Source organism: Brassica rapa, chromosome A04 (assembly GCF_000309985.2).
Source record: "Brassica rapa cultivar Chiifu-401-42 chromosome A04, CAAS_Brap_v3.01, whole genome shotgun sequence".
In the NCBI taxonomy this organism is placed as follows: Eukaryota; Viridiplantae; Streptophyta; class Magnoliopsida; order Brassicales; family Brassicaceae; genus Brassica; species Brassica rapa.
The window spans coordinates 1,007,495-1,018,645 of record NC_024798.2 but is presented as its reverse complement, the minus strand read 5'-3'; the positions used below and the strand labels follow the sequence as shown (position 1 = coordinate 1,018,645).

At 37.3% G+C, this 11,151-nt stretch overlaps 1 protein-coding gene across 1 annotated transcript; it reads left to right on the top strand.

Annotated features, from left to right (window-relative positions):
• Nucleotides 1–951: 951 nt before the first annotated feature.
• LOC117133637 lies at nt 952–1,658 on the top strand. Its single transcript, XM_033290335.1, has 2 exons — nt 952–1,355; nt 1,415–1,658. The coding sequence occupies exons 1-2, from the start codon at nt 952–954 to the stop codon at nt 1,656–1,658; spliced, it is 648 nt and encodes a 215-aa protein (XP_033146226.1).
• The last annotated feature ends 9,493 nt before the right edge of the window (nt 1,659–11,151 follow it).

The window sequence follows — 11,151 nt, the reverse complement described above, 5'->3', positions numbered from 1 at the left end:
TGAGATACGTAAGTAGATAAAACCGCAAATATCACTATTAACATAGTTATAACTAATTAGCACTCAAATGTTTGCTAAAAGCATCACAAAGACGTGAAGAAAAAGGAAGAAACAAAGCAAGAATCGTGGATATATTTTTCGGAAGACATCTCTTCGTAAAGGTGAATTCAAAGCTCTGATTAGTCTCAGTGGTCAACAATCAAAGTTGTATACAAGTAAAACTTTATATAAATTAAAACCTATAGGCCAAGTTTACATCCAATCCGATTTACAGATTAGTAGAAAATTACATAAAAACTATTTATTAAAAATTAACCTAAAGTAAACAACTCACTCGAACTGAATTTAATTTACTAAAAGATAAACGTGGATATCCTAGTGACAAATTAATCTGAACAAAAACATGATATTTATAAATTCGTAATTTAATGATTTGATTAAAGATTCACTAAGTTTCTAAATTTGAAAGTCTACAGTTCAAGATTTAAAAATGCATTTTATTAATAACTATATAAATTTAAAAAAAAACTTTAAAATATTTAGCATAATACAAGACGAACTATCATGTAGACATGATAGTATAAACAGAAATGTAAATTATCATAAAACAAGTAGAATTATAAAAATATAAAATTATATCAATGCAATAATTTTCAAAAACATTGATAACATTTATCAACTCACTTAAATGATTACTTTGATGTTTGCCTCTTTACATAATTGGTGTAAATAATCGCATAGTCGTTGGTTTTCAACTTGTTACCGTTAACCTTATCATGAAATAAAATAAAAACTATAATGTAAAAAATAAAATGAAGAAAAAAATAGAGTGGAAAGTGAAAGACTTTGTGCATTTCTTTCTTCCAATGCATCCAAAGCACCGATCCATCATTAACGGTTTGAGGAAAGTGAAAGGCTTTGGGAACGGTTTCAAACCGGTTACAAGGTGAGATGGACGGTAAGGATTCGTTGGTTTTGAGGCTGAGGAAGAGACTAAGCAAGGCTCAAAAGTCTAACTCGAAGCTGTCGAAGAGATTGTCTGAAAACTCGTCTGATGTTGTGTTGTCGTTTAGGGTTTACGAGTCTATGCTGCGTGATGTAGTGAAAGGTGTGAAGAAGTTCACTAGCGTTTTGATTGAGCTGATGGAGAAAGCTGGGTGGGATTTGGATTTAGCTGAGGTTGATTATGCTGAGAAGGGGCATAACAGGTATGGGTTGCTGTCTTATGTTTGCTTGGGGATGTTTCGTGGTTTCGATGATGATGTAGAGAGTTCTTCGATGAGGGAGTTGATGCAGCATGTGTCGAGTGATCCCATGGAGCTTCTTGAAAGAGATAAAGATTGTGCGTTCTCTAGGTTTTGAGTTCTTGGAGGTCTATGGGCACGTTCTATGAGTGTTTTGTCGCGATGGCTAGCTCGGTGTGGACACTGAATAAGCTGGCATTGTCGTTTGATCCTGTGGTTGAGATTTTTCAAGTTGAGAGTGGAGTTGAATTTTCGGTTGTTTTTATGGAGGATGTCTTGAGAAGGAAGGAAGATAAGAAGTTGAGGGTGAATCATGCTCGAGGCAAAGTTGGATTCACTGTGGTTCTTGGGTTTAAAGTTGGGTGCACGGTGATACAGTCTCAAGTTTATCTTACCGGCTTGAAATGTAAATGAAAGAGACCAAACAAATGCTCAAGTTTCATCAAGTGAAGCTGTTTCAGTGGACTTCGCAGCTAGGAGAAAATATAAGGGCTAATTATTTGTTTACTTCTTTACCATGTGATTAACTGTGTTCTTTAAATCTTGGTTTGAGTTCTGTACAAAAAAAAAATTAAATTCTTTTTTTTTCTTGTACAACAATTTTTTTTTTAATATCTCTTCATATATAAGATTTACCTTTACCCAAAGTTTATCTATAAAAATAAAAAGTAAAAAAAATGGAACATTTATCTGTGTGTTTTGGCATTTTCGGCTGTTTTAACACCTACAAGTAGCACTGCGTGTCGTTTTTCACTTCTGACCTGTCAATTCCTCTCGACCCTCATATATATTCATGGGCTTGATAAAAGGGCCCATGCTGGAGTCTTGATGTTACTAGACTTGGGCTCTAATCATGCAATTACTAGCCCGCTTAAATAACTTATGGGCTTTTCTAGGGCCGTTTTATACCAGATAAGTAGAAAGTAGTGCACGTGTGTAAAGGTCCACGTTAACGTGACATTAGTATAAAACATTCCTTCGTCATACCTTTCAAAAAAGATTTGGTTGCCATGGCGGACTTGACCAAGCTGTACAATTCGGTACGACGTCATTTTACGTATTATCACCAAACGACATCTTAACGACTAACCAGGATTATTGTATTTGCGTACGATCGTCGATTACTGATCACGTATCAAAATATATATTTAACTGTATATATATTTGAAAATTGCATGTTTTTTTCCATATTCGTTGACTTTATTGAAGAAGAAAGTGAGACCAAATTGTCGAAATTAAATAACTTATTGTTGTAAATAACGTATTTAATTCACCGCTGATTAAGGAACCCCGACTAATCTTTGATTTATGCGAGAGCAATTAAAGATTTAACGACGTGTTTATTAATCGGACGTTTTGTCCCATATACCTTTTAATTGACCTTCGAGGCTTCGAAAAGAGTTCATGCACGTCACGTACGATCATCCGTACTAATATAGACAAAAATATTAGCAGCTATACCTATATGCATTAGTATTCTACATTATCATTAATCGAATTTTTCACCTTTTAACACCCACTTATTCATCTTTTTGCGTCTCAACAGTCAGCAGTAGCACCCAGCTTATATATGAATTTTAAAATAGTAATGACAATAATATTATTATTTTAATATCAGAATGGACATCCTTAAAGATACTTTGATGCATGTATTCTTGTTTGCTCAATGATTTTCACCTACATTACCATGTGTGTTTCCCAATAATTATAGATTTCAGGATTATTCAAGTTACAATTATATTGCAAGAATGCTGAATAGGTAAAGATTGTATAAGATAATTATTATTGTTTCAACGCACACTATTATCATTGAAACAGAACTTCGCATAATGTCTCAGTTTATCAAATACAAATATACAATACGAGTTAGATTCCAAACAAACAAAAATATTCAGGGGAAGTTATATTCTTGTTAAATAAGCAGGCAGGTTTCTTGATCGTCGTGTTAATGTATCACGATCACCAACAATGTGTTTTGGAGGGTCACATTATTAAAAAAAACTAATATACCGAAATTAAGTAGGTAATGAAATGGTTTCTATATAAGAAGAGTAGGTATTTAGGTAATGAATTGTTCACACTGAGATATCATACATTAACTTTTAATCATCTTTGGAAAATTATTTGCAAAAAAAAAAAAAAAATCATCTATGTAAATTTTATAAATAAACTCAAACGTAACCGAATTGGGGGGCCAATGATTAAATTTTTAAATCACGATGTAGTATATTATTGTAGTTTTGTTTTTTGAGCTGACTTCCTTTTCTTTGTCAACTCCTAGTATTTTTTTCTCGTCATTTCAAATGGGTATCATATCATTCTCAGCCGGAGAAAGAAAACACCAAATTGAATTATCTTTATATTTTGTGTGTCAACAAGTTGAATAATATATTTTCAACATCAATTAAATGTTAACGTAAGATAATAAACTTTCTATAAGAAAACGTTAAATAATTAACATTATGTGACTTTCTAGGGATGTCTCTGTCTTTCTTTCGTTGATTTTCGATTTGATTTTTTCCTTATTTAGGAAAACACATAAGACAATAAACTGTTCTTACCTGAAAGGTTGAAACTTAATGCGTTGTTCGAAAGTCATCGCATTTGCATTGTTGGGTAGTTCGTGGAAACTCACCGTTGACAATATTGTATACTGCTTTGTGGCATAAAGTATGCGAGAATCAGTTAGTGCCAACTTAATTCTAGTTTACAAAAAAAAAACTTAATTCTAGGTGCAATACAATTAACGGATTATCTTTCCTTTGTAGATATATTATTAACTCTAACTAGATTTTTACCGTAAACTCAAATATTAAATGAATTTATGTTTATTATTAGATATCTAAAATATTTAAAGCTGTTTTATTATTATTATTTCAGTCGGGTACAATGTTTTCATTGAGTTTTTATATCCGAATCAGACTTGTGGTCGAACCGTAAGATTTAGTAACTCATATATAGTGGAATAGAATATAATAAAATGAGTATAGTAAAAGTATCTGAAAATCAAAAAGACCGTTATTAACCCACTGAGAAAAAATATAATTTGTTTTTTGTTTTATAAAATTTTTATATATTAATATATATTTGACTTGTATAGAATTTTTTTTTAACAAATATTGTTAAGTTTATTTATAAATATATTAATTATCAATCTACCAAAATAGTGAAGCAAGTATTATTTTTTTTTCCTTTTTTAATTTTCTATCAAACTATTATCAATTTTTTTTTAAAAAAAAATCAGTTTGTGACAGATATTTTATTATTAGAAATCCATACGATTTAAATAATGTTACATTTATATGTATTTATGTATAAAATGGTCTTCATAATTTGAGATTTTGTAAAAAAAAGGTCTAAAGTTAATTTGGTTAAAAAAAAATTTCTGTAACAAAAGTTAATTGGATTTATAATTTTCTTTTTTGAATGAGTTGTATCAGTTAAATTATCTTTTTAAGTTAAATGTCCAAAGCACAATTAATAATATTTATTTTGCTGATAATTAACAAAGTGAGATTAAATAGGGATAACATATAATATATAAGGAAGACAAAAAAAAAGGTTCAAACAACATTTATAAGTAGATTTATCAAGACTGTTTCCCTTTTAATAAAATATACGTTGAAAGGCAGTATTGTTTTATAATTCTAGTGAGGTTGATCATTTTCCCCGGAGTCTCAGGACTTATTTTTAATCGAAGAAAATGATTTATTTTTGCTCTGTGGAATTGGTTTTTCTTCAAATTCTATTTAAAACATTTCCTTTTCAGTGTGATTATCAATTCATGCATTTATCATTTAAACCAAGTAGTTTTAATGGCGTGTCAAGCTCCTCTAGTATAGATGAATAAGAAGAGTAACCCCTTAGAAATCAAGCTGTTTACAAATACTTAGTAATTTAGTATCGATAGGAAGATACACGAACATTGCAGGGACGAACTCTTCAAACCCACTTTAGTCGAAAAAAACAATTCATTCATTTTATTAGTGATAAGTCCAAGCCCATTCCAACTTGGAGGCCCAAGAGCTTGTCTCAGCGAAACGACACAGCAACAAGACCTTTCTCTCCAAGCAGTACCTACGAACAAGATAAGATCAGTAAAGCAGCTAACGGAAAATCACCGCTGGCGTCCGTAAAAGTGAAAGCGAGCTCAGCTACAGCTCATCCTATTGCAACGACAAATAGATTCCAAGTTTTAACTGATGAGCTGGCTGAGACTCCTAAACCTAATTCTATCTCTATATAAAGCATTGTATTATCACAAACATTGTTAGAGAGTTTAAGAGTAATAAAACATTACCTCTCCTTCACCAAAAGAGTCTCTTTCGTTCATGGTATCAGAGCCATGGATCTTGAGCCCTACAAACCACCTTCTCTGAATGTGGTGCACTGCATCACAGTCAAACTCACAGATCAAAACTTTGTCTTTTGGAAAAGACAGTTCCAGTCTTTCCTCAGTGGGCAACGCCTCTTTGGCTTTGTCACTGGATCCATACCCCAACCCGTTCCGACCATTTTGGCTCCATCTATCACCGGCGCTTCCACCCCTATTCCCAACCCCGATCACGAAACATGGTTTCAATCTGATCAAGTCGTCCAGTCCTGGATTCTAGGCTCTCTTTCTGAGCAGCTCCTCAGTGTTGTAGTTGACTGTACCACCGCGTGTGAGATCTGGCAAGCCCTTGAGAAGCATTTCAACAAACCAACAAACTCGCGGATGTTCGAGCTGCAGCACAAGCTCCAGACTTTCTCCAAAGCTGGCAAGACCATGGAGGTGTATCTTCAAGACATCAAAAACCTTTGTGACCAGCTGGCGTCTATTGGTAATCCTATCTCTGAGACCATGAAGATCTTCTCAGCTCTCAGAGGTCTAGGACGTGAGTACGAGCCAATAAAGACCATAAGCTTCGACGACCGTCTTCAGAGCTACAATACCAGCACCGAAGTCTCCCCTCACCTTGCGTTCTACATGTCCAAGGGAAGAAGCAACAGAGGCCGAGGAGGAGGTTACCGTGGCAGAGGATCTTCGTTCTCCACTCGTGGTAGAGGTTTTCATCAGCAAATCTCATCCTCTCGCAGCTCAGATTCAGAGTCTCGCCCAGTATGTCAAATCTGTGGCAAACCTGGCCATCCTGCTCTCCGCTGTTGGCATAGGTTTGATCACGGCTACAACCAAGATGAGATCCCCCGTGCTCTTGCAGCTATGCGCATCACAGACGTCACAGACTCCGCTGGCCTTGAGTGGTACTCTGACAGTGGCGCTACAGCTCACGTCACTAGCTCACCTCAGCATTTGCAGCAGTCTCAGCCATACTATGGTTCCGACATTGTAATGGTTGGTGACAGCAGTTATCTTCCTATCACGCACACCGGCTCAGCTTCGATTGCAACAACTTCAGGTAATCTCCCTCTCACTGATGTGCTTGTATGTCCTGGTATTGCCAAATCTTTGCTATCTGTTTCAAAAGCTACAAAAGATTATCCCTGTTCTTTTAAATTTGATGACACTGGGGTGCGTGTTAAGGACAAGCACACAAAGAAGTTGTTGATAAAGGGAAGCAACATTAAGGGTTTGTACCTGTTGGAGCCGTCTCAGTCTGCTTGCACCTTGATCTCCTCTAGACAACATTCAGCCTCGGATGAAGTCTGGCATAGGAGGCTGGGGCATCCGAATCTTCAAGTTCTCCAACAGCTTTCTGCATCCAAGTCTATCTCAATAAGTCGAAGTACCAAGCGGTTATGTGAGGGATGTCAGCTTGGGAAAAGCAGTAGATTACCATTTTCCTCTTCTAGTTTCTCTGCTTCTAAACCTCTAGAGCGCGTTCACTGCGATCTCTGGGGTCCTGCACCAGTAGTGTCTGGTCAGGGTTTCAAATACTATGTAATTTTCATAGACCATTGGTCTCGCTTTTGTTGGTTTTACCCACTCAAAAATAAATCAGACTTTTACCCTATCTTTTGCAAATTCCAAAACCTAGCAGAAAACCAACTGAGCAGCAAGATTGTTACCTTTCAATGTGATGGAGGAGGAGAGTTCATGAGCTCCAAATTCCTTGAACATCTTCAACTCCATGGCATTGCGCAACACGTCTCGTGCCCTCACACGCCTCAGCAGAATGGCTTAGCAGAGAGAAAGCACAGACATGTGACAGAGCTGGCGCTGTCCATGATGTTTGAGAGCAGACTTCCTCAGAAATACTGGGTAGAAGCCTTCTTCACGGCTAACTTCTTAATCAATCTGCTGCCTACATCATCTCTGGAAGCACAAGACAAAAGTCCTTATCAGAAGTTGCATGGTAAAGCCCCTGAGTATTCAGCTCTAAGAGTTTTTGGCTGCGCATGTTTTCCAACATTAAGAGACTACACAGCAAACAAGTTTGATCCAAGATCTTTACCTTGTGTCTTCTTGGGTTATAATGCTCGGTACAAAGGTTACAGGTGTCTTTATCCTCCAACAGGGAGAGTATACATCTCGAGGCATGTGGTGTTTGATGAAGCCTGCTCTCCATTTGCTGACAGATACAAGCATCTTCAGCACCAAGCTACTACACCACTCATGTCGGCTTGGCTAAAGAGCTTCCCTGATACATCAAACGCCTCAAACAATCAGAAACCTTTGCAGTCTCAAGCGTCGAGACCAAACATTACAGTAAAGAAACCTATACCTTTGTTCACTGAGCAAGACTTTCCACCTCTTGGATCATCAGTAACAGCTGTTCCTCCGAGAGTCATTGAACCTCAGCCTGTGCAGTCTTCTGTCCCAGCAGTAGTTCCAGAGCTTCATGTTCCTGTTCAACCGCAAACAGTCAATGTTCAAGATCAAGCCCCCTCCTCTACACATCCTATGATTACAAGATCTAAAGCAGGAATAAGCAAGCCAAATCAGCGTTATGTTCTCATGACATCTAAAGTATCTCATCCAGAGCCTAAAACAGTTCGAGAGGCACTGAAAGATAAGAGATGGCATGATCCTATGACAGATGAAATCAACAACTGTCATGAAACTGGTACTTGGTCTCTAGTACCCTACGCAGAAGGAATGCATGTTCTAGGATGCCGCTGGGTGTTTAGAACACAACTAAATGCAGATGGAACTTTAAAGAAAAGAAGGTCACGTCTGGTTGCTAAAGGTTATGAGCAGTCAGAGGGAATTGATTACCTGGATACATACAGCCCAGTTGTTGTACTGCCACTATCAGAACTGTTCTCCACCTTGCTACGGTCCTGCAATGGGAATTGAGACAGTTCGATGTTCAACACGCATTTCTCCACGGTGACTTAAATGAAGTCGTGTACATGAGACAGCCTGCAGGATTTATTGACCAAGATCATCCTGATCACGTGTGTCTGCTTCACAAGGCGATCTACGGACTGAAGCAGGCTCCCAGGGCATGGTTCGACAAGTTCAGTACATTCCTCCTTGAATTTGGCTTCATCTGCAGCTTCTCTGATCCCTCCATGTTCATCTGCGTAAAGGGTAACAACATCATTATCTTACTACTTTATGTAGATGACATGTTGGTCACAGGGAATAATTCTAAACTACTTCAAGATCTACTAGAAGCTCTCAACACTCAGTTCAATATGAAGGATCTGGGGAATCTAAGCTACTTTCTAGGAATTCAGATACAACACCACTCTGATGGGTTGTTCATGTCACAACAGAAGTATGCTGAAGATCTACTAGTTGTTGCAGCAATGTCTGACTGCTCAGCGATGCCTACACCCTTGCCTCTTGATCTAAACAGGGTAACTGCAAAAGAAGAACTCTTTTCAAACCCTACCTACTTTAGAAGTCTCGCGGAGAAGCTACAATACTTGACCCTTACAAGACCTGACATACAATTCGCCGTGAACTATGTATGTCAGAAGATGCATGCTCCATCAACCACTGACTTCAACCTTCTCAAGCGAATTCTACGCTACGTTAAGGGAACTGTCACAATTGGAGTCTCCTTCTCTCGTCATACTGACTTTACAGTCACAGCCTACAGTGATAGCGACTGGAGTGGCTGCCCAACTACCAGTCGTTCTACCGGAGGATTCTCTACCTATTTGGGATCTAACCTGATCTCATGGTCATCTAAGAAGCAATCAACTATCTCTAAGAGCTTTACAGAGGCGGAATACAGATCACTTTCAGAAACAACAAGTGAAATTACCTGGTTATGTTTGCTTCTCAAGGATCTAGGGATTCCGCTTTCCGCAACGCCTCTACTGCTCTGCGATAATCTTTCTGCTGTGATGTTGGCCGCCAATCCCTCCTTCCACTCCAAAACGAAACACTTCACCAGAGACCACCATTACATCAGAGAAAGGGTAGCTCTCAAGGCTGTCGAAGTTCGCCACATCTCCAACAAGCTCCAGATCGCCGATGTCTTTACAAAATCTCTTCCTCAAGAGTCATTCCGGAGTTTACGAAGCAAACTTGGCGTGTGCTTTCCTCCCACGCAAAGTTTGAGGGGGCCTATTAGTGATAAGTCCAAGTCCATTCCAACTTGGAGGCCCAAGAGCTTGTCTCAGCGAAACGACACAGCAACAAGACCTTTCTCTCCAAGCAGTACCTACGAACAAGACAAGATCAGTAAAGCAGCTAACGGAAAATCACCGCTGGCGTCCGTAAAAGTGAAAGCGAGCTCAGCTACAGCTCATCCTATTGCAACGGCAAATAGATTCCAAGTTTTAACTGATGAGCTGGCTGAGACTCCTAAACCTAATTCTATCTCTATATAAAGCATTGTATTATCACAAACATTGTTAGAGAGTTTAAGAGTAATAAAACATTACCTCTCCTTCACCAAAAGAGTCTCTTTCGTTCACATTTAACATTTTCGTGAGAAAAAATATAACGCTAGGTTTGAAGTTTGAAGTTTGAAGTTTGGTACTTATCAAAAAATAAGTTTGAAATTTGGGCATGCGCGAGTCAAATGGGACCTATAGATTTGAAGCTGCGAGTGTTACGTTCATGTTGGTGTACGTATTGGACTAGTACGGAGTCGTGGAGCGATGAATAGTTGAATATACAACTAGTATTATAAAGCATTGTTTAGAAAAATAATATTTAAAACACATTATCCTCACACGTAAACCATATTTTATGGCGTAATTACACACCAGGTCCAATTTCGTTGAACAAAACAACACTATACATCAAATTCAATATAAGATGAACAAAAACCACACGCATATGTAACAGATATAAGTATGTATAGTATCAAGTTCTAGTTGGGTTAGCTAGGGCCGGTTTAATCCCCGTTTAATCTATAATTGATCAAGCACTTAATTATGTATACAGGCGGTGATCATCTTTTAGCCTGGGGGCACTAAAAATATATAAAGGAATACTCCCAAAACTTCTGATTAGGTTAGCACAAATTGGTTTTAATAAACGTTTGTAACTCAGATCCGTCTTCAGTTTTTATTTTAGTTTGTGCGTTTCTTGTCTGCATATGAATGAATCTGTAATAAGGACACACCCGTACAGGCGTACACAACCTTTATAATAAACCTTGTTGCCAACATAACGTGCAGGTTGCAGCTAAATCGATCTATGACAAAAAAAGTAAAATAAAAAATATATAAGAAAACAAAACTATGCAGAAGATGCGTTTTCATCTCTTGTGGGAGTGTTATTACCTAATCGATACAAAAGATGTTTGCCAAGTGGATATCACACGTGTGTTGGCATCATAATTGTCATCAAACAACATATGTTCCGTCCGTTGAATCTCTCATCATGATTCATCCTCTTCACTGCATTTAGACAAAAGTTAGTTATAAAATTCGCAAGTTAGGAATTGAATTAAAGTTGAAAATGCTTAAGAAATGGTGTCTAAATGCTTTGGTTAGAGCCGTTTAATTAAAGCTATGGAGCTAAATGGAGAAATTTTTAGGTGTGAAAAGCTAA

Bases quoted from the DNA above. Each gene is read 5' to 3' on its own strand.
- LOC117133637 (XM_033290335.1), top strand. From the start codon at position 952: ATGGACGGTAAGGATTCGTTGGTTTTGAGGCTGAGGAAGAGACTAAGC. The intron at 1,356-1,414 runs GTTTTGAGTTCT...CGCGATGGCTAG, and splicing joins AAAGATTGTGCGTTCTCTAG to CTCGGTGTGGACACTGAATA.